Genomic DNA, 23,427 nt, shown 5'->3' with positions numbered 1-23,427 from the left:
ATATGTTAACAATGAGTTAATGAAGAAGGTGGATAAGGAAAAAGTTATTTCATTCATTAATACTGAGTTAGCAAAGAAAGCTGATATATCATTTGTTAATGAAGAAATAAAACAATCAGAGGTCTATTTTACTCCACCATTTTTAAATTTTATGAAATCATCAGATAAAACCTTTGATATAGATTCTTTTGAATGGATATGTTTCGATGGAGTGACCATGTATTTATTTTATACAGCTGGAGTGCTTTATTATTTTAAAACAAATGATTTTAAAAACTATGAATCATTTACTCCATCTGTTTGGAATCCTGATACACGAAAGCCAATCATTAATCCAAGAATTTTATATGTTGAATATAATAACGGTAAATTTATGGGAATGATAACGGTTGGAGATGATTTTTGCCCTTGTTATTCATTCGATTGTATCCAATGGTTCAAATGTAATTTAAATCAAGATGCTAAATTTAAATATCCAAATAATCCTATTAGATGTGTTAATAATAAATGGGTACTAATTTATGAAGTCAATCAAATTTTCATTAGTGAGGATGGGATAAATTATTATATGTTTAGTATGATGTCATCAGATTTGAAAATTGATTATACAAGTAAGTGGTATTACATTAACAACATGTATTTTATCCTACAAAATGATAAAATTTATAGATCATCTTCAATACCACAAGGTCAATTTGAACAAATTTTTCAAGCTGATGGAGACATTGAAGCTTTATGTTATGGATCAAATGTTTATGTTCTCGTTTCAGGTGGAATGGTCTATTCATATCCTGTAAGTTATAACAGACATATTTATTTATCACAGGATTTATCAAATTGGGAATTGGTTTATTCATTCACTCCAAAACTTACTCGAAATTATAGATTTACTAATTTATTGTATATGGATGGGTATTTCATCGCTTTAGGATGTGGTGATTTAGTAAATATCAGTAGTGATGGAAGAAATTGGTCTGAAATCACAAAATTTCAAGATGTTAGAAAAGCAATTTTCAAAAATAATACGTTAATATTGATAACAAGACCAGTTTTAAATACTCACCCAGTTTCAATATTATATAATAAATTCAATATTCATAATGGATTAAATACAATTCTTGAGATGATTTACCCCATTGGTTCAATATATACATCAATGAATTCAACAAATCCAGCTGATGTATTCGGTTTCGGTACATGGCAACAAATAACCGATCGTTTCCTCTACTGTGCTAATAGTTCAAAACAAACCGGTGGTTCAAAGAAAATTAAAGAAGCAAACCTTCCACCGCACACTCATACAGGAACGACAAACTTTTCTGGCGACCATATACACTCATTAAGAGACCACCCATTATACAACTCAGACTATGAAGCCGGTCATGATGTTTTATCTCCAGCTTATAACAATGCAGCAAAAAAGATTTTTCGACCAACTGAACCAGGAGGAAATCATTCACACACTTTCACAACAAATCCAACAGGCTCGGGTGAAGATTACATGCCACCTTATATGACAGTTTATGCATGGTTTCGCGTTCAATGAATGTGCTTGAGCCCAGACCTTTGGGTCAAGACTTACCGAATGAACTAAATATATTTTATGTCTGTAATTAATTAGGTAATGAAGTAATGGATACCCCACAAGCTCAAAATTTACCACGAATCATAACAAGGGAGGAAATGATAAAAATGATGCAAGAACGAATTAAAAACAACAAACCACAAAAACCGAGAAGATTCGGTTATGCAGTAATGATGGAAAGAAGAACCCAGAAGGGTTCGGGAAGAGGAATAAAAATTAATTTTGGATTGAGTTTAAAAATTCATCTTTATTAAATTCATCTCTTCCAATCAATTTATTTATTCTATTAAATTCTTTTATTTTTGCTTCACTCAGTTTAAGGATTGAACGGTAAGTTTCTAATTTTTCGATTATTTCTTTCCTCTCTTTATCGTTTTCAATTACTTTAGTTTTATGGGCATCAGCCCCACCGCATTGCGGCTTCTTTTTGTAATAGCATATTTTTGATTTAATTCTGTTTAGTTTCTTTTTATATTCATTGTCTGGACTCTTGGCTGCTTTGTTGTCACTCATTTCTTACGAAATAAAAAAATTAAATATTATTTAAATATAATGGAGTAATAAAATAAATCGGAATTTCTATTAATTTATTGTCAACTTCAACTAATGCATTGCCGTTAATATATCTAACAAATTCAGCTATTGTGTCAAATCTTCGTCTTCTTTTTGTCATTGATTTATCAGTTTTTCCATAATCGAGATGAATCAAAACTTTATCCCCTTGTTTAAAATTCATGAGCCCCGAATTAATTTGTTCACGTTTAACATCATTTAACCTTTCCATTTGCTTTCTAATATATTCCCATTCTTTTGAAATATCATTTTTCATTTCCACTGGTTTCATGTTTATAGTTCTATGCCATGTATTATTGTAATAATATACTAACTGTTGTATGATGGAGTCATGATTTCCATCCCAGTATATCTGACCGTTAACCCCTAACGCATCTCTAAGAGTTCTCATTACCGCATCAACTATTTTATTATGAAACGTATATGGAGAAGATGAAAAGAAAAAATTAATTTGTGGGAAATAATGAGCCATAGCTGCCTGAAATCCTTTATCACCATCACCCCTGATATTATCTACTCTTTCATGATCTAGTAAGTATTGAATAGCTCTTCTTGTTTCCTGTTCTGTTTTCCCTTTCACCGGAATGCAATATAAATATCTAGTGTTAATGTTAATGGCAAATAAATAAGTAACGTTTCCTTTTGAATATTCCAGATGATCGATTTCGTATGAATATGGATATGGAGCAAATGAAGGGCGACTAAATTTTTCCTTTAACGGTTGAATTTTCGGGTCAATTGGTTTATTTAATATCTTGAAATCCTTTTTAAAATCTTTTTGCTTCTTTAATGTTTGAAATGGATATAATAAAGTGAATGATGAAGGATTAACTGAAGGAGGAGGAGGTACTGTCGTTGGAGGTACTGTCGTTGGAGGTTTTGGTGTTGCAAGTGGTTTAATTTTATCTGCTTTGATTTTGGATTTCATTCCCCCCTTCATTAATTCTGGATGTATTCTATTCATTTGTTTTAAATATGCTGTATATAAAGGTTTGATATACTTTCCCGCTTCGAGTTTATGTTGAAGGATGAATTCCAAAAGTTGATCTTCATTTAAAAGTCGGGCTGAATATGGTTTAACTAATGAATCATAAATTAAAGCTTGTGCTTCATTTATGGTCTGAATGACCTGGGCGTTTTGCACCTTTGTTTTTTGCGGCTCAGGATTATATAAATTATATAATTCATCAATATCTTCTTCTGTTAATACTTTATTTTTGAAATCTTTCAATTGTTTAAGTTGTGATTTAGTTTTTTCCTTTGTATATTCATTATTTTTAATTTTGTCTTTAATTTCAGAAATTATTCTATCATGATATTTCAAAATTTCATTTTTATAATATGGATAATAATATTCCATATCATCACCCGTTATATTATTATTATATTTTTGGAGATATGATTTTAATTCATAATAACTAAGAAAATTTTGATTAAGTACTAAATCATAAATTAAATTTTTTAAATCTGTGTTATCCATTTATATAAAAATAAAATAAATGTTTAAGGGTGCCCACCTCTTTGAATCATAGTATCAAAACCATTATTTACGGTTCCTTTTGTCTCTTCTGTGGCATTTTATTAAAAATAAAATTTTAAATTGTATTAAATAAATGGCATACAACATCCATTTTCACAACATACAGCCTTAGTGTGTGCTCCTGTTAATGCAGTCTTACCGATTGTTAAGCGAGTCATTGACCCGTTTTTAAGTTGTAAATTAATATTCTGACCATCAAATATCACTTTATCATTTATTATATCCAAATAATTTTTAGGTGTTAATTGTTTATTTTGTCGTAAACTAACACCTTTCATTTTTTGTGCAATCTTTTTAAAATCACTTCCATCAATTGAACCGTTGAATGATGTATAACACTTAGGGCATAAAGCAACCATGTTATCACCTTGTTTCTCAATTGCTAAACCCAATAACTTCTTCTCATGTGCTTTTCCTTCAGCTTTATTCTTTAATTTAGGTTTAAATTTCTCATCAAAACAGAAGAAATCAAATGGTGCGAATTTGAAAATGTTTTTATCATAAAATTGTTTATCGGTAACAATTGCTTGAAATGCTTGAGTGTTAGGAAGATTTGGGTCGCCAGCGATTGCCCAATAAGATGAATCAGTATCACCTTCAATGAAATGAAAACGATTAACATTCATGCATTTATACACAAAATCATAAATGAAAACCAAATACCAGTATTTAGCATTATCTAAAGTGAAGAATGCCTCTTGTAAACATGTATCACATCTATAAAATCTATCTTTAAGCATCACTTGATATGTATCTTCACCTATTTCTCTTATGTTTTTAAACTTATTTGACATACATGCAACGCGTGCCTTCTGTGCATTCATTATTTTAGTCTTTGCGTAATTTTGTGTATTCATTGCATCGTAACCATATGATCCATTAAGTGAAATCTTGCAAAATAAACTTTTTCCTTTATTTCCTTCTAATTCAGCCTTTTGTCTTTCGTTCATAAATTTGTTCGCAAATTCATTAAAACAAGTGTTTTTAGTAAATGTTAAAATTGATTGAATGTCATCAATGATAAAATGAAATCTGTCTATTAGATACCAAAGATAATAAGAAGAAAATGGTTGATATTGGTTGTATGTTGATGCTAACTGAGTTAATTTCCTCTGTTTCTGGTCAACCGGTAGATTGTTTGATTTCATGTAATTATACATAAAACTGCCAATTGTTTTTTCATCTGTGATAATATCTAAGTTTCTTATTATCGGTAAAAAGTTTATGTAATCATTAATGTATTTTTCATCAATGTGACCCTTTACTTCAGCAACGAATAAAGTATTTTTCTTCTTAATTATTCCCAGTGCTTTTGCTTTCTTTGTTGCTGTATCACAAATGATAACACCATTCAATCTTCCCGGCATATACATTTTATGGTCAGTATATTGAATGAAATCATGAGGATTAGATGAAAATGATGAAGGATATAATGAATTAAAATCAACACCAACGAAATGAGTCATGATGTTGGAAGTGTCCTCATTTGATACAGTTTTAGTTTCTGGATTATATGCAAGTTTATTAATGTGCGTGATTCCTTTAAGATTTACTCTATGTTGAACATTTGATAAACCACCAGTAATTCCATTACGGAGAATGTGATAAGCTTCAACTGAATCTAGAGTCATTGGTAAATTATTTTTTAATGCATAATTTCTTAAATTGATTCTTAAACGTTGAACATCTTCATCTTTATTTGATTTTACGACATTGCAATAACAACACATTAACTGACAATTTTCTTTGGTATGTGGTTTTTCATTATCGATTCTATCCAATGTTGGTTTATTTGCATATGTAAACGCTTTACCACACATTTTGCATTTAGATGAAAGGATTAAATCGTGATAGTATTGAAAATCATCCATTGAAACAATATTTTTAGTATTCCTTTCTGCTTTTTCATCCTGTTTCTTATATGATTCAATTTTATATTTCCAATACTTTTTCGTTAATTCAAAACTTGATTCTATCTCTTCCTCAGGATATTTTTCATTAGGATTAAAGTCTTTATATGCTAAAGCGTAACGAATCATTGAAGCATTCGATGATAAAGAAAGATTATGAAGCGTGTCAATTTTATAAACAAATGTTTCTTCAATAATTTTATCGATTGGGTCAATCATAATTTCAACATCTTTATTGCAATAATGAATAAAATATTCTAATCTATTCTTAAATTTTTAGCATCATTGAGATATATTTGATAATCACTATCTGATATAGTTTCTTGGGTTAATGCTGAATAAAATGAATCTTTCGTGAATGGTTCCTCTTTATATAATTCTTCTTCGTAATTTTCCCATGTGATAAATTGATAAGGGAAAAAGGATTTAACACGTGATTTATTGTTTCCGAAATCTCGAATGAATTGGTCTAATGTCCCACCCGCTATATAATTTCTGATGTCAATAAATCTCAATTCATATGGAACGTTTGTTTTCTTTACAATGATTTGCTTAAATTGTGAAGATGAACCCAGCATTGATTTTATTTTCCATTTTGCAGTGTTTAAATCACGAAGAATTAAATTTAAATCAAACTTTCCCGAATTAAAACCTATGATATTCACTTTATTGAATTCCTCATCTAGAAGTTCTTTAAATGCTTCCTTCTGTTTTCATTTAATGTATGAGACAAAGTCCCCGCCGTTTGCGACTTCAATAATTCATTGTATTGACTCATATTTGATTACAACTAATGAACAGGTTGAAAATAAAAAACTCAATCCAATCAGAAACAAAAGAATCACTCGAAGTTAAGCAAAAATTCCTCGTATATGTTTTATCGTTTTAATTTAACCGTTGATGATACCATGAATGGTTTTAAGTAAGCATTCAAAGTTGCACACTCAGAAAGTTGTAATTCTTCTTTAGTCTCTAATGTTTCAAAGTCAAAAGTAATATAATATCTTGTCGGTTTATAATATTTCTGCAAATTGTGAGCTAATAACCATGATATATCTTCTGTTTCGTAATATGTGGTGCATATGGTTGCTGTGTCTTTTGCAACTGAACGTCTTGAATTAATCTTCCATTATTTTCTTTACATTTCTCACAATGCTTTAAAAATCTTCTTTGGTTTTTCCTTTCTGGATCATCACGGATAGAATAAACTTCTTCTTTACAAAATGGACAAACTTTATAGCCGTGAGTGCTTCAACGTCTGTTATTCTGTCAGCGTGAAGTTTTCCACATGGACTCTGTGTTAATAAATATTTACTGTTTCAAATTCTGGATCTATCATTATTGATTCCACTAATGAAAGTCTACCTTATGTTATGTCCACGTCTTCTGGTTGAGGATCACAATAATAGAAATCAATATTAACATTTAACATTCTTCGCTAATCTCTCACTTTCTGATGAAATGTCAAACCCTTCATATGCATCTATTGCTTCATTTAAATAGCTTCTACGAGTTTTAGGATTAGCACCATCAGGAATGTTATAGAAGCGTTTAAATAACCTTCTACCTTCTGCTCTAATTTGATTATCATTCATTTTAGCGGTTCCGTTTTTGTTCATTTATGTAAGAATAAAAAAATAAATAAAAATAAAGTTTATTTTTTAAAGCCCATAAAATGAATTAAGAACACATAAATTTTTATCATCTGCGACGTGACGAATACATTTTAATTTACTCAAGAATGCGTACCCTGATACATTAAATCTAATTCCTGTCTTATTTAATTTCACAACTTTGAAAAGGAATGTATGAATAGCTATAAAATGATAAGAAATGTTTTATGGGTTGCTTCCATTTTTTCTGAAATAAATGAATAAATATAATGCTTATACGTTTTCATATCTTTTAATATTCTTAATAACGAATGGTATAGACCTTTCACTTCGTCTTCCTTCGGTGCTGTTCTTTCATATGAAACATTATTAGTATCTTCAACAATGAAACCGCAATCACATAAAATTTTATGTTCCAATGGTTTCTTTTGATATTTTATCTAATAAATCAAAAACTTTATCAACACCTGTGCATTTATTTAAATAATAATTTGTGTAAATATCATGATCTTCTTTTTTAATCGTATTAGTTGCATATGTCACGTTTTTTAGTGCTTTTTTGAATTTTTCGGAATCTAAAGGTGGTGAAAATAAGATACAGGGGTATTCTTCATTATCAATAAATTGTAACTTATGTTTACGAATAAATTTAGTTCCTTCTTCTGAAAGTTACAATTTATGCTTCTATTTTTCGGAAATGACATTTTACTTAGAATAAAAAGATGGACGTATTCGGATATCTTATTGAATTGAAGCAGAACAAAGTTTATACTCACAAACAATACAAATACATTGACAGAATAGTTCTTTACACAAACAATGGAAAATGTTATAGAATAGCAGTCTTTGCTGAACCTAAATATTTTCATAAAGCAAAGAAAGTTGGTATAACTGAAATAGTGAAAGTTCTTGAAGCAGACAAAAATATAACAACAAAACTGACCGATATTACTAAAGGAAAGTTTATAATACAATATTATGTCAAAACTGGCGTACTGTCAATATTTGACGGAGAGAAGTCAGTTCAAGAACAACTTACTGACCTGCTGCCAAAATCTGCTCGATGGAAGCTGTCGTTATGCCAATCTGAGGAGCCCCAGCAGGTTTCATCGAACGAATCTTCAAAAGAGCATCTTCCGTGAAAAGTGCTATTGGTTTTGTAAACTTCTTTGCTCTCAATTCATCTGGACCGTCTCTGTCACCAGTATATTGTATTTGTACAGTACCAACAGTTGAAATACCACCCATAAAGTCTTCTGAGTCAGCAAATGGAATGCCAAGCCAAAAGTTTGAACGGTCTCCATTTGTATATTGAGTTTTTTGACCTCCTGTATGAGTCCATACTTTCACATATGGCATAATAGAATTTTGCATTTCAGGGTTAATGGTTGTTGTGAAGTTGTTGTTAAAGTTCATAGCATCTAATGTCAAGTTGTATGACCTCATATCCTCAACTGTAGAATATTCTTCTCTTGGATAATATTTGCCATCTATGTTTATATGATATTTAATACCAGGGTTGTAGAAACAAGAATAGTCATTTATAGTTCGTCTGAACAGTACAAACATAGTATCTGCATGTTTCATTGCAGTTGTTAAAGCAATATCTGTTCTTGCACCTGCGGCTCCTGGATTTTGGTTTCCAACTTCACCTGCAAAGTCTTTGACAGATATTTGGTGTATAGGGAACATAAGTGGAACTGCAATATATTTGGCAGCTAAAGCATTTGAAATATCTGGGTCCAACATATAGACTGCAAGTCTGCTTTCTATTCTCTTGCATTCAAACTTTTCGCATGTAAACTTAACTGTGTCCCAAGCAGTATTGTTGTCTGCTGTTCCTGAGAAGTAGTAGTTTACTTCAGTGTTGAGGTTTGAGAAACCAAAGTCTAAGTCAACTTTCTCTTTGCACCATTTTCCAAATGGTATGCTGGCAGCTCCACCAGCTGTATCTGTAATAGTGAATGGGTCTTGTGTTGGTGCAATGACTAAGTTATTTTTGCTTGGAGTAAGTTCGATAGAAATTTTTCCTGCCCAGTTTGGCAAGTATCTTAAAAACCTGAAGATGAGGAAAGATGACAAAGGAACTCTAAGTTTCAGTTTTACTTTGGTTACTGCTGCTGCAGTTTGTCCAGAAAGGTTAACATAAACTCCTGGAACGTTAGGGTCAAGTCTTCTTATTTTCTCAATAGTTGCATACTGGTCTGTTTGTTCTCTAGCTTGTGGTTGTACTGAGTTTCTCAAAGCGAACCATTCATAGTTTGCCCATGTTACTGTTTGAACTAAGTCAGAGTTATAATATATCTTATATCCCATGAAAACTTCTGGAGCATATTGGTATCCGACATAGAAAATTCCATTGCAACCTTTCTTGTCAGACAACTTGGCAGAAGGTTTTATTTCAATGTCTTGTTCCATGTATAAGAATGAGTTGTCAATAGAAATAATATGAAACCTGTCGCAAGCAATATCTACTGTTGTTGAAGAACCCTCTCCAAACTCACCTACGTTTCCATAAGAAACAGCAGTTGTATATTCGTAAGTTCCAGGAACTATTTCTGACCTTCTAATGGCATTGTCGCATTCGTTATACCATTCGGAAACATTTCCGTTCATGGCATCCAAAACTGTTGGCGTTATATTCTGAGCGGCGTACATTTCATATGGGTAAAAATATAGAATAGTTGGATTTATATGTCATAATAAAACCCACTCGGACCAAGCTTTACTTTCTTCCTGACTGAGTTTTTAACTGAATCTTTAGCTCTTCTTTTTCCTTCATTGCCACTACTTTCACTAGATGAAGTTACTTCTTCACTACTTTCACTTTGTTCTACTCTTCTCTTCTTCTTTGGTGTCGCTTTTGGTAACTTGCCCTCTACTTCAAGTTGTTGCATCTTTGCCTCATGTTCACCTAGTATGTTGTAAATTTCCCATGTCCTTTTTGCCTTTGGGCTCTGGTCGCCCATCTCAGGTAACGACCTCCTATAATACCAAAGCAACCTCCTCATACAATTCAAGACAAATTGTCCAACAATTTGAGTTCTTCTTCTCAAAACACAACAGAAACATCTGAAACAGTTGTCCAAACAGCACCAGAACAAGTTTCACATAGTTTTACAATTCAAGACAAATTGTCCAACAATTTGAGTCTTCTTCTTCTCAAAACACAACAGAAACATCTGAAACAGATGTACAACCAATAGAACAAGATATAGTCTCTCAAACTACAAGTATGTTAACAAGAGCACAATTTCAAGATTTAATTTCTCTTGAACAATATTCGAGTAACGAAACACAAAGCGACGACTGTAACCTCTCGCTACCCGAATCCATTCAAAGAAAATACGCCATGAAAAGACTGAAATTGTTGTATAAACTTCTTAACAATTGGGGGGTCGAAGACAACTCAGATTATAGTGAAATGTTTAACAAAGTCATAGAATCTCTTAAACCAATTGAAAACGACATAAAAAATCCCGGTGTTCTTGTAGACCTTTTCGCCTCAAAATTACCAGTTACAACTAATCTAATAGCAACACAAGCTATAGAGCAATTTATTTTATGTTTTCCCAAGCAATATAGACAACACCTGAGGGAAACAAGAATAGGAAAATTTCAATTGGTGTATCCTACAACATACAACTATTACGAAGAAGCAAATGAATATGGAGAACTCTCATTCCATTTCACACTCTCAGTTCCTGAGGGAGAAGAAAAAGCAATCTATCATGTACAATCTCTTGCAGGATGTGAAGGAAAACCTCACATAATAACTACTGTTGCAATTGACAAACCTGCAAGAGTCGAAGACGATGTTTTGTTCGCATCCATTGCTGGTTTTGGCATGGGAGAACCAATTCCAATTTCCCATTTCACAGAATACTCAGCACAACATTTTCAAAATGTAGAATTCGTGTTCTACGACCATCAAAAGTTCCTGCTAACAAAACCAAAGAAACAATTTGTCTCAATATTTGTTGCTGGTCATGTGGCTGACAAAGAGCCATCAGATACTGACTATGAAGAAGAGGAGGAGGAAGAAGAAAACGATAGCGATGTCGTTCTTATCGAATAAAAACTTTAATTTTTTACTATATAATTTTTTTAGTTCTCCTCTAGGTTTTTTAGGGGCTAGAGGGCACGAAGTGCCTGGAAGCCCCACTTACCTGACCTTCTGTAGTTGTGTTGTTCGAAAATGTTGAAAGTGTTACGTTTGAGTTTGAATATGAAATAATTGATTGATTTCATATTTATTTCACATCTACATTTTGGATTTTCTTCACCCCATCAAGGAGCTAATTCTTAAATTCACATGAAACTCCAATAAAGCAATAAGCTCCTTGTTTGACCGTGTTAGAGTCAAAAATGCATATAATGTCTTGAATATTCGCGCCATTAATAAAGTAATACTTACGATTAAAGAACTGCCACTTCGCTTATATACATAAAAGAGGAATATAAGAGGAATGATGAATGTTTCGCCTGTGATACGAACTCCACCTGTCTCAATGAGGCAAATAAATTGACAAATAGAGAGATAATAGTTGTCTTCAGCAGTAATATTGATGTTTTTATGATCATATTTGTATGGAATATTAAGAATTAAGTATAATTTCCTTTTTCTAAAATTGATCCTTTTTTAGAAAGACTCAAATGTTTCTGAAAGTAAGAAATTGAATATATTCATTTAGCAATTGCTAATTAGTCAAAAAAAATACAAAACATGATATTAAATTTATTATTTCGTTTATTAAATTTTTCTTCTTTTTGTTTTGAAATTTTAAGTTTTAGCTTTGCATTACATTTATAAGAAGACAAATGATAATTTTCTGGATAAATTGAACTTACATTCTCTGTTATTTCGACATTTCCAAGTGTGCCAGGATCCGATATATCAAAATAACATCCTTTAACTTTAATTTGAATGTTTGCATCAAAATACCTACCATTGATGTTATTTTTATTAAAACTGCAGTTATTAATATAGAGATTATAAAAACAGGCAATAAAGTAATCGCATTCATTTTCGTAGTAATTACAAAAAAAGATTTTAAATTCAAGTGAATCAGATGATCCTGCATGATATGCTTCATATAAATTCCCTGCATTTGTATTATTTGAAAATGTTGAAAGTGTTACGTTTGAGTTTGAAGTACAATAAATGGTGTAGATACTAGTGAATAAAAGTTTTGAATATGAAATATTGATTGATTTCATTTTTATTTACCATTTATCAAATAAATATTATTGCGTCCTTTTGAATTTTCTTCTCCACTTGAAGTAATTGTTGAATCAAGGAGATAATTCTTAAATGGAGATTCTTCTGAAACTTTAATCGAACAATAAGCACCCATTTTATTGTCTATGTTAGAGCCAAAACTGCATATTCTGTCTTGAATACACTCGCCTTTAGAACAACTTATGAACAAAGAGCCACCTTCTTCGCTTTTATGCATACAATTGTCAAATGAGCTGGTGTCAATGAGGAATTTGAGATTATTACCTGTTTCAACGGTAATACGAACTGCGCCTGTCTCATTAAGGTGAACAAAGAGACAAAGAGAGACGTAATAGCTGTTTTCTGTTGTATTATTGATGTTTTCGCGCTCCTTTCTGTATGTTTTGAAATCAATTGAAGACTCGTAAAAGTCTTCCCATTCATTATGGGAAATAGAGAGGAAAATATCGAATGGATGAATGTATTAATCATTTTTATCGTCAATTTGTTATTGGTCAAGAGTCTAGAAACGATATGGACCTATTTATGAAAAAAAGAAAATTCTTGCATTGAAAACTTTGTAAATTTTTGTAAAGTATCAGAATTAACAAAAATTCTCTGAAATCGCCTGATATAATTTCTAGTCTTAATTTCCTTCAAAAATAAGTATAAAATTATCTGGGATTATTTTTGAATGCTTCACAAAATTTGAGTGGAATTGAAAAAGTGAAACAGATTTTTTTTCCTCGGTTAAATTGAGAAAGAAGTCTCGCAGTAGATTTGATTAAATGGAGTGAACATGTTTATGGATGCATTATTGACAACAGAAATATCAAGAATCTATGCTAGGATTGTGAACAATTAGTTTATGTTTTGTTTGCATCTGATTTCACAACTTCATAGACATAGTCAGATGAAGTTGAATATGCTACATTTGAGTTAGAACATTGATTGATTTTATATACATTACGCCATTCTGCATTTAATATTATCGTTTTCTTTTTGATTTCCTTCATCACTTGAAGTAATTGTTGGATCAAGGAGATAGTTCTTATATGAAGGTTCGTCTAAAGTTGTAAATGAATAATAAGTGCCTTATTTGACTACATTAGAGCCAAAACTACAGATACTCTCTTTAATTTGAGGCATGAAAACAAATGAATATGACTGATATTGATATGTATATTTTGTCAATTTGAAGTTTACAATTTGTAAAGTGTCTCCAAACTGAATTTTAGAGTTGGAGAAGATTTTTCTCAATATGATGGCAAATAGAATTTTAGAGTTGGAGCTTCCTTCATTCAGAGGGGCATAATTATAAGCCCGTAAAAAGTTTCACAACTATTTCAATTCTAGTTTCTACAAATCATTAAATCAAGCAATTTTCTCAAAATTTATTTAAGAATAAGACAAAAAAGACAAACTAAGAAATTAAATTTATTATTTCGTTTATTGTTAACTTTGATTTCTTCTGCTTTTGTCTTATTTTCTTTTGGAAATTCAAGTTTTATTTTAGCAAAGCATAAACCTGTGGACAAATGATGATTTTCTGGATAAATTGAACCTGCTTTCTCTGTTATTATGACATTTCCACTTTTACTAGGATCTGAAATGTCAAAATAACATCTTTTAACTTGAATTTGATGTTATTGTTATTAAAACTGCAATTATTAATATGTGTGTCAATAGTACGACTGGTAATTAAGTCATCACATTTATTTTCGAAATAATTACAAAAAAGAATTTTAATTTCTAGTGAATCAGATGTTCCTTCAAGATATACTCCAACATTATTTGTACTTGTGCTTGTGTTGTTTGAAAATGTCGAAAGTGTTACGTTTGAGTTAGAACTACAATAAACATTGTAGATACTTTCGTAATTAAGTTTTGAATAAGAAATATTGATTGATTTAATATTCATTTCGCCAAACCATGACCAAATATTATCATTATCTTTTGTATTTTCATCACCACTTGAAGTAATTGTTGAATCAAGGAGATAATTCTTAAATGAAAGTGTATTTGAAACCCCAATATAACAATATGCACCCATTTTACTGATTGTGTTAGAGCCAAAACTGCAGATTCGGTCTTGAACACATTCAGAACAACTTACGTATAAAGAGCCACCTTGTTCGCTCTTATGCATGCATTTGTCAAATGAGCTTGTATCAATGAGGAATTTGAGATTGAGCCCTGTTTGGTCATCGATACGAACTGCACCTGTCTCATTAAGGTGAACAAAGAGACAAAGAGAGACATAGTAGCTGCCTTTTCTTGTAACAGTAAGGGCTTCGTGTTTCTTTCTGTATGATTTGTAACTAATCGAAGAGTCGTAGAAATCTTCCCACTCATTGTGGAAAATAGAGAGAAATATATCGAATTGATGAATGTGATAATGATTTTTATCATCAATTTGTTCTTGGCCAAGAATTTAGAAACGAAATAGAGCTATTTCGGAAGAAAGAAAATTCTTGCATAGAAAACTTTGTAAATTTTTTGTAAAGTTTCTTCAGAATTAAATAAGACATGCTTTTAAAATAGTTTTTCTTGATGGTAAATTTTAGGATTTAAGTTTAAAGTCAATGGAATTTTTCCATAAAATTTTCCAACAATTTTTTTTCACTTCAAAATGGGAAAGAAGAGATTTATTCCAAGCCCCAAAGAAGATTTGATTAAATGGAGTGAATATTTTTATGAATGCATTATTGACAACAAGAATATCAAGAATCTATGCCATGATTGTGAACAGTTAGTTAATGTTTTGTTTGCATCTGATTTCATAACGAAAGAATCTATCACAATGTTCTTCAATAACAATCTCCCCGCAATAATCGAAGCGCTGGTACAGAAGTACAACGTTTCAAACAAAAATTACGAGTCAATATTTAGGTCTTTCTTGGATTTATACTATCAAATGCTCATTGGCGAATATTCTACGCAGTCAAAACACATTCTATTGATATTGGACCCGTTAACAACATGTAATTCGAAAAATCAAGAAAGTTATCAGGCAAATGTACAGTATTTTATCGACAATGTGTTTCTTTCTGTAATAAGTTACGCATTTGAAGATGTTGGACCTAAAATCAACTCAGTTTACTCATCAATTTTCACTTTACTCAAAAATATCACGATTTTTATTACCAAAGAGCAGAATGACTTAGTATTTAACCTTTGCATATCATTCATTGATGATCTATATAATTTCGATGAAGATTGCGTCTTAGATTTCATTAATTTTGCCAAATATCCAAATTATCATGAAATTCTTCATATGTTTGCTAACAAACTATATGAATGTGTCCATGACAATGAATTTGAAGCTTATGATTACATAAATTCCTTCATTGAATTAATAGATTTCGGAATTGACTTTACAGACACTCCATTTTGGGAAGAAGTGTGTGAAAGCAAGTATAGAAAGAAATTCAGAGAAAAAATGATCCCTTATTTGATGAAAATTTCAAATAAATTTGATAATGAAAAATTATCCAAACTTTTTAGCAAATTTGATGACAGAACGCGTGATCAAATGATTACAAACATGATGAACAAGCTCGGAACATCAAATTCAGAAGAAATGGCGAATAAAATAAAATTTATTTTCCAAATCAACGAAAATCCCGAAAATATTCCATGGAAATCCATCAGCATGTCCTACAAAAGCAATCCGAAGGCTTTCGATTCAGAAGTTTGCAAATTATTATTATCCAAAATAGAATCCATCAAAAAACCATATGAAACGGATGCCATATTGATTATTTCACAACTTATATCCAATGTTGCATGCGATCTTGAGAAAAGGAAGCAAATTGCAGAAGAATTCCATCAATTCAAGATTATTTCGGAAAATATCATGTTAAGTGATGAAGAAATTGAGTCATTGTTAGCTTCATACAGGATAACATATGATAAGCAGACAATTATCACGGAACTGATGAATGATTTCATTAAATATGAGAATTCTTTCAAAATCAGGGAAAAAATTTTAAGAATTATTCCACAAATCATCTCTGATGGCAACAAATACGGGGAATCATCATCAAAAGAGCTTGAAGGCGACAAATCATCATTATATGTTAATGTTCAATCAGATTTCGGATTTAATGAGTTAGAAATCAACAAAAATTGGAAAATTAATGAGTTATATTCATATTTCTCTATATTAGAAGGACTTCCTGTCAATGAATTTACTTTGTTTTATGATAATCAGTTGATAAAAGAGCAACAAAAAGTTTCTGATTTGAAAATCGATGAAAACAAGTATTTATTGATAAAATACAACAAAATAAATACTATTCCGAAAATCCCTGTAACAGCAAGACTCGAGAAACGTTCGGATTTAATAACAAAAATAGTTTCAATCCCTTCTTCTGCAACAATTAATGATCTCATTCAAATTCTAAAAGTGACATTCAAAATCAATGGAATTTACGGTTTTAAATTGAATGACAAAAACATCAAAACGAAGAAAACTATTCAGGAATTGAGTATGAACAAGAATGATGTTATTTGTATAAGTAAAATCTCTGATGATGAAGAAGAAAGTTATTTAACAATAAAATTCGTGAAAGAAATCATAAAATCAAATAATTTTGATGTTTTAAGGATTTCTCCGCCTCCCAAAGAATTGATTGAACAGATGAATGATATGCCGACATTTGTACAAACATTGAAAGACGAGAATGACGTGAATTATATTGATTACGTTTTGAATTTGATAAAAGAAAAGAATTTTCTTCAAAATTTCCTTGAAAATGGCGGATACAACCAAATTGTTGATTTTATCATTGACGGGTTGGATATTACTAATAATATGATACAATGCGTTGACAACCAGTTCGATGTCAGTTATAATCTCAAGGAATTTGCTGAATCTTTGTTTTCGGAAACAAAAGAACAAAATCTTGAAAATTCTGAAAAAATTTTGGAAATTTTGTTCAACAAATCAAGAAATAACCAAGAAACACTGTTACCTGATCAAGATCTTTTACTACAATATTTAGAGAAAATCAATGAAAAGGCAAGAAATAATCTTTTGTTGATTATTTCGAAAATTCCAAATGAATTTGATGTTTTGTTGAAATATTACAGAGAAAATCCAAATGTTTTCGCAAAATACTTCGAAATATTCATGTCTAATGATGATACATCTATCGATGATTTGATTTTCTACATGAAATCAGAGAATTCTAACAAAGAAAAAGTTTTGGAAATTTTGGAAAAAAGAAAAAGTGTCAAAAATCGCAAAAAAAGTGACAATATCATTGACAAAAAGTATTATGATGATATCTATTCTGTTTTTAGTTATGTTAGGGATATTTATCAGCTTAAGATCTTGAATTTAATTAGTGATTACAAACTAAATCCTGAAAATCTTCAAAAATTGGTAGAAAACATTGGAAATTTAGAATATAAAAAATGGAATAATCATGGAAATATTGAGGAATCACAGACATTATGTCAATATGTTGTTGGTATAATTAATCCAGGATCTATTTGTTACGTGAATTCTTCTTTACAACAGTTGTTTTATTGCAAACCATTTAGAAATTTCATTTTGAATAATGATTTCGGAAATTCCGAACAAAACAATGAATTAAAAAATGTTTTTAATATGTTGCAAGCGAAAACTGAACAAATGATATCGTTAGATCTCTTCTGTAATGTTTGTAATGTATTTCCAGGTTCAAAATTATCAGATCAACAACAAGACGCACAAGAATTTTTAACTTTATTGATAGGAAACATTAAAAATGCTGATAAAAATTTTAATTTCAAAAATGTTACTTCTTTTATTAATAAATCAACAGGAACTGAAGTTAATCAAAGAGTAGAAGATAATTTAATGCTTGATTTAACTGTCATTGGCTACAGAAACTTCGAACAATCAATGAATTCCGTTTTTAATCAAGAAGAAATTAGTGGTTATAATTATCATAACCAAAAAATTACTGCCATCCAAAAAAAGTCAATTAAGGATTTATCAAATAATTTAATCATTCATTTGAAGAGATTCGAATTTACTGAAACAGGAGAAATCAGAAAGATTAAATCTAAATTCGAATTTCCTTTCGAATTCAACTCGAATGTTTTGGATAAAAATTCAAATTTGAATTATAAATTGCATGGAGTTATTTGTCATCAAGGAGAAGCTTTGTTTGGTCATTATATCTCTATTATAAGGACAAAGGATTTAGGTTTCGTAAGATTGGATGACGGAGCAATTTCTCTTATTAATGAAAGAGAATTTAGAGAAACAACACTTGGAGGAGTTGATGATTATGAGACATTTACTGCTTATATTTTGTTTTATTCTGTTGATGATTTAATCGAAATCAAATCAGAAAAAGTCCAAGAAATCAAACAAAATAATGATGTATTTTTAACAAAAGAGTTCTATAATTTTGTAATGAACCAAAATGATCCTTATTTGGCTTTGTCTTATTGTCTTAAATGTTATATAAGAACAAGAGATGAAGATAAACATTGTGATGATATTTACGATTTAATTATGAAAGGAGAAAAATCAGAAATATGTGAAAGAATTAAAGATTTCTCTAGAGAATTAGTTGCTGCTATTAAGAGTTCAACGAATAGAAGAATTGTTAATTTATCAATGGATCTTTTGAAATATGGTTTGAAATCAGAAGAAAAATCAGAAAGAAAATCAATTTTCAACAAAATTTACAAAGAAATTGATTCAAAATCTCCTAAATTTGTTAATAGTTATTGTGATTTGATTCTGAATTATCTTAAGGAGCATTTAGATGATATTAATGATCGTGGTACTAAGCACAATAAGTTCATAGAAATCAAGAATGACTTGAAACATCAAAAAGACTTTGATTTGTCAATTTTGGATGAATTGTGTGAAATTACTTTTGAAATTAACTCAGAAAAAATGGCAGATGAATTCATTACATCAGTTATAAACAGCAAAGATTACAAGCAGCTATATGATACTAAGACCGATATCATTATTAAATTCTTCGGTGTCATGTGCTTTGATTTATTATTTGATTCGAATTTAATTGATGTTGGAAAACAGCTTTTGTCAAAATTAATTGAAGAAAAAGCATCCGAAACAATCAATCTTTTCTTCGATGAACTGTTCCAACAACAAAAAAGATTAATCTTCAAAGGATATAAAGGGCAAAAAGAAGATGAAAGAAACTGCTTTTTGACTGATTATCTGTCAATTTTCATTAAATCATTTGAAAATTCAAAAGATTTGAGAAGTCAATTGACTTTTCAGAGGTTTTTGCGGTTATGTCACATTTATCATGAAAAATATTGTAGTCCACCAGCAACTACTTTTAGACAAGCAAAAATTGCCCAATTATTAATAGAAATTTTACTTCTTTTTGAGCCGAAATATTGGGTAGAAAATGAAATTAATTTTGATGATGGCGATGAAGGACTTGTAACTCTGAAAATTGAACCAGTAGAAATGACGAATACAATTCTTTCTTATATAATTAAATTGGATAATTTTGTTTTTGATGTTTTTCCATGTGTTATCAAAGCAGTTTTGAAAGGAAATGAGAAATTAATTAGTATTCTAACCGAAAATGATCGTAAAATCAAAATAATTGTAAAATCTAATAATAAGACAATCATTTCTTTGTTGAATGATTTGTTTGTTCAAAAATTTGATAACGAAGAAATTAGTGAAATTATGATTCCATTTATTCCTGTTTTTTACGCTGTAGACCAAAAACTTTCTATTTTTGATCATTTTCTTGATCACGGAAGCCTTCAACAAAAAGAAGATTTGTTGATTTGCATGGCACAAAGATGTAGAAATGATAGTATATTTCAAAAAATATTCCCTTACATTGAAGAAATATTAAAAGACAAAAATATTTCATTTATTAATTACTTTGTTGATTATGGACTCAAATACCAGGAAACATTTATTGGATATTCAGAAGCATTCAACAGAATCAAGGAAGAACTTGAAACAAATACAAATATTAACTATGATGAATTACTTCTTAATCTTTTGAAAGTTTATATCAAAAAGTTTGAAAATGAAAAAGAATTTTTCAAAATTGGAGAAATCTTTTTGATTGTTTTGAAGAAGAACTACTTTGATGAAAAGGTAGAATACAAACAAACAGCTGAATTCATGGAAAAGAATAAGAAATCAAGAATGGTTGTATTTTTGTTGTCTTCTTTATATCCTTTGATGAACAGAAGTTTCGAGAATATTAGATACCAAGAAGTAGAAGATAAAGGTGAGTTAGTTGAATTAATTTGCGATCTATTAGCAAACAAAGATGAATGCGGAGATAATCTCGATGATATGGCTTTAGATGACGAATTAATTTCCATTTTGTTCATCTGCGAATTGGTCAAAGAAAATCCAGAATATAAACAAAGTTTCTCTTTGAAACCTGAACAATTATCAGAAAAAACAAGAAGTAATCAAACTGTCATTGATACTTTATTTACAGAATAAAATTTTAATGTATACTTTTTTATATAATCATATATTACATGCTTAGGCAACCAACGAGTTATTGTTGTATTATGATTTCCTAAAAGGGCAATAAGCACTCAAAAAAGATCATTTCACATTCAATTTGTGAAAAATATTCTTCCAGAAAAATAGGTAAATCAGGCTCAATTCAACGCTGGAAGATAATTGGAACAATTTAGAGTGATTCCGAATAATTTTAATTGGAATTTGTTCTTTAAGAAACAAAATCTATTAATATAATTGAAAAGAAGTAGAGCTCCCATTTAACAAATGAGAACCAGAGAGCTCCTGAAGAAACAGAATCACTGCCATAATCGTCTGATCAGCAGAGTCCCAAATAGTAAAAGGGAGATTTGAAACACCCTTTCGCAGAGATTGGGATATATAAGCAATCTATTGGAATATTTTTCCTACTCATTAATCACTCATTTTAAGTATATACACCATTCAAATGATTCCAGAGCCTTGAGAAATTTTATGGAATTTTATAATTTTTTATGAGTTTAGTAAAAAAATACAAATAGAAGCTGTGTAACAGTAATAATAGGAAACTTTTTTATTATATGTAATAAATGGATTCCTTGTGCAAAAACTATGGATTCCGGCTTCATAGAGATATGACGAAAAGTGAGATAGTTGATAAATAGAACATATATTTTGAACATTAATAAGTGTGACAGAGTCAAATGTTTTATCTTTTCTGTCACAGAAAGAATCTTTAACTGTAATTGAATAGATAATATCTAGATAAAATTCTGCACCTGGTCCTGTATTTCCAAGAAATGAACAATTATCAATAAGAACAGTTGATAATAATGCATATAATGTTCCAAAAAGAGAAAATTGGTGTTCATTATTCAAAACATTACAAAAATTAAAATTAAAGTTACCCTCAGTTAATCCTAAAATATCATAAGTTGATGTTGTGTTACAAAATGATGAATATGTTACATTACTTAGACTTGTTGGAAACATTAGATTTATTCCTGAGTCATAGTCTGCTTTACAGAAACTTGTGTTGATTGATTTAACTTCAATATTTCCATTACTAATAGCATTTGTATTAGATTTTTCTAAATTTCCGCATAAATAAAACGAACTTTCATAAAGATAATTTTTATTATTTGATTTAGAAACTAAGTAAACATATGAATGATGTCCACCTTGAGAGTTTGTTTTTGATTTGTAGCCACATGTTCTGTATTGGACAATGGAACTACTACAGTTAAAGTAGATAGATCCACCATCTGTATTACTGCTGCAGTTAGTAAATGAACAATCGGAGTTAAGAAATTTATTGTTTGCATTCGTAAAATAAATGGCACTATTTGTTCTAATTTCAATGAATATACTGTTAAATATGAAACATTCACCTTTGTTCGATGCTGCCGTGACGTTTGTGCCTGTGATTGGTTCTGAGGCAGGGCCATCGCCATAAAACTGTGACCAAACATCATTTGCACTAGGGAGAACTTTTGCTCCCTTATATAAACCTTAATATGTAAACTATTCAAACTTACCTCCTTAAGATTACATGATAGCTGCTACAATTTCTTTGATTCTCTTCTAAATATGTTATGACATATACGGACAAAAGTCAGATAAATTGTAAACGCCACCAAATTACATGATATCTTGATAACATAGGACATTTTTCTGGGTCCCACATTTCCTTGAGAATCCTGTGTATTATCTAAAATAATTGTCTATAGAAACACCTATATTTGAAATATTGCACATGATGAATTTTTGGGGAATTTTGAATAGTCTATCGTTCTATTATCAAAATCAAGCACACTCTTCAAAAATTGAATCAAAAACCGCCAGGACCTGTCAAATTTTCTGGACACAGAAAAATGTGCTACGTTAAGGCTGCACTTACGCCCATTTAAGGGTGGCGGAAAGTGATGTGACCAAATAACAAAAAGTGAAAATAACTAAATAAATATGTAGCATAACTAAATAGTATATATAAACAAGTCTTTACTACAAAGTTTGTATAGTCTGAGGTCTTTATCTGGTAGAGAAATAATGAATGAAAAAAAATGAATTTTCAACTGTATCTAGTCTCTGGTTATTGAATTAATATCAAAAATACTTAAGGTATGCAATATAGGAACATAAATCCATCTTTTCTATTGAGCAAAACACGTATCTATTAAATTCGTCCAAGATGCAATAAGTGATGAGATCTGGAACTACTTATCAAATTTGCATAAAATCAATGTATGAGAATAAATAACATATAAATACCAATTACTTCAGATACTTTTCGTTACAATTTGCTCCCATTCAGAGTTTAATTAGATTTGTATCTAGTCTTTCAATATAAGATAAGGAGTCTTTCTTTATATTTAAATATATATAAGCTATTGTTATCTATATTTTCTATTGAGTAAATTTTGTGTTTAAAGCTCCAATCATGAGATATTTAAAGTTTTTTACCCTTATCAAACGCATTATTCACATATTTATCATAGGAGGGAAAACCAAA

General features: G+C 30.1%; 7 protein-coding genes and 1 pseudogene across 8 annotated transcripts, besides 2 other annotated features; 3 read left to right on the top strand and 5 right to left on the bottom strand.

Annotated features, from left to right (window-relative positions):
* Positions 1-9,825: part of a mobile genetic element that runs on past the window's edge.
* On the top strand, positions 20-1,546 carry TVAGG3_0783600 (keratin-associated protein family; the record flags this gene model as incomplete). The annotated part of the gene is made up of 1 exon (XM_001311284.1): positions 20-1,546. One exon carries the CDS (start codon positions 20-22, stop codon positions 1,544-1,546), a length of 1,527 nt encoding a protein of 508 aa, XP_001311285.1.
* TVAGG3_0783590 (uncharacterized protein) lies at positions 1,802-2,098 on the bottom strand (the record flags this gene model as incomplete). Its single annotated transcript, XM_051246446.1, has 1 exon — positions 1,802-2,098. One exon carries the CDS (start codon positions 2,096-2,098, stop codon positions 1,802-1,804), a length of 297 nt encoding a protein of 98 aa, XP_051081921.1.
* Positions 3,764-5,569, bottom strand: TVAGG3_0783580 (DNA/RNA polymerases family; the record flags this gene model as incomplete). Its single annotated transcript, XM_051246445.1, has 1 exon — positions 3,764-5,569. The coding sequence occupies one exon, from the start codon at positions 5,567-5,569 to the stop codon at positions 3,764-3,766; it is 1,806 nt and encodes a 601-aa protein (XP_051081920.1).
* Positions 5,734-7,227, bottom strand: TVAGG3_0783570 (annotated as a pseudogene). The gene has a single exon. A coding segment is annotated over exon 1 (1,494 nt).
* Positions 8,257-8,970, bottom strand: TVAGG3_0783560 (protein of unknown function, DUF4106 family; the record flags this gene model as incomplete). The annotated part of the gene is made up of 1 exon (XM_051246444.1): positions 8,257-8,970. The coding sequence occupies one exon, from the start codon at positions 8,968-8,970 to the stop codon at positions 8,257-8,259; it is 714 nt and encodes a 237-aa protein (XP_051081919.1).
* Positions 9,826-9,911: 86 nt separating the features above from the next.
* Positions 9,912-10,232, bottom strand: TVAGG3_0783540 (protein of unknown function, DUF4106 family; the record flags this gene model as incomplete). Its single annotated transcript, XM_001311285.1, has 1 exon — positions 9,912-10,232. The coding sequence occupies one exon, from the start codon at positions 10,230-10,232 to the stop codon at positions 9,912-9,914; it is 321 nt and encodes a 106-aa protein (XP_001311286.1).
* Positions 10,233-10,456: 224 nt separating this feature from the next.
* On the top strand, positions 10,457-11,299 carry TVAGG3_0783530 (attachment subunit-related family; the record flags this gene model as incomplete). Its single annotated transcript, XM_051246443.1, has 1 exon — positions 10,457-11,299. The coding sequence occupies one exon, from the start codon at positions 10,457-10,459 to the stop codon at positions 11,297-11,299; it is 843 nt and encodes a 280-aa protein (XP_051081918.1).
* Positions 11,300-15,074: 3,775 nt separating this feature from the next.
* Positions 15,075-20,912, top strand: TVAGG3_0783520 (ubiquitinyl hydrolase protein; the record flags this gene model as incomplete). Its single annotated transcript, XM_001311286.1, has 1 exon — positions 15,075-20,912. One exon carries the CDS (start codon positions 15,075-15,077, stop codon positions 20,910-20,912), a length of 5,838 nt encoding a protein of 1,945 aa, XP_001311287.1.
* A 1,910-nt stretch (positions 20,913-22,822) lies between these two features.
* Positions 22,823-23,427: part of a mobile genetic element that runs on past the window's edge.

The sequence above is a fragment of the Trichomonas vaginalis genome, chromosome VI, assembly GCF_026262505.1.
Source record: "Trichomonas vaginalis G3 chromosome VI, whole genome shotgun sequence".
Lineage (NCBI taxonomy): Eukaryota > Parabasalia > Trichomonadida > Trichomonadidae > Trichomonas > Trichomonas vaginalis.
The sequence above is the reverse complement of the archived record's forward strand: the minus strand, read 5'-3'. Positions and strand labels throughout refer to the sequence as shown.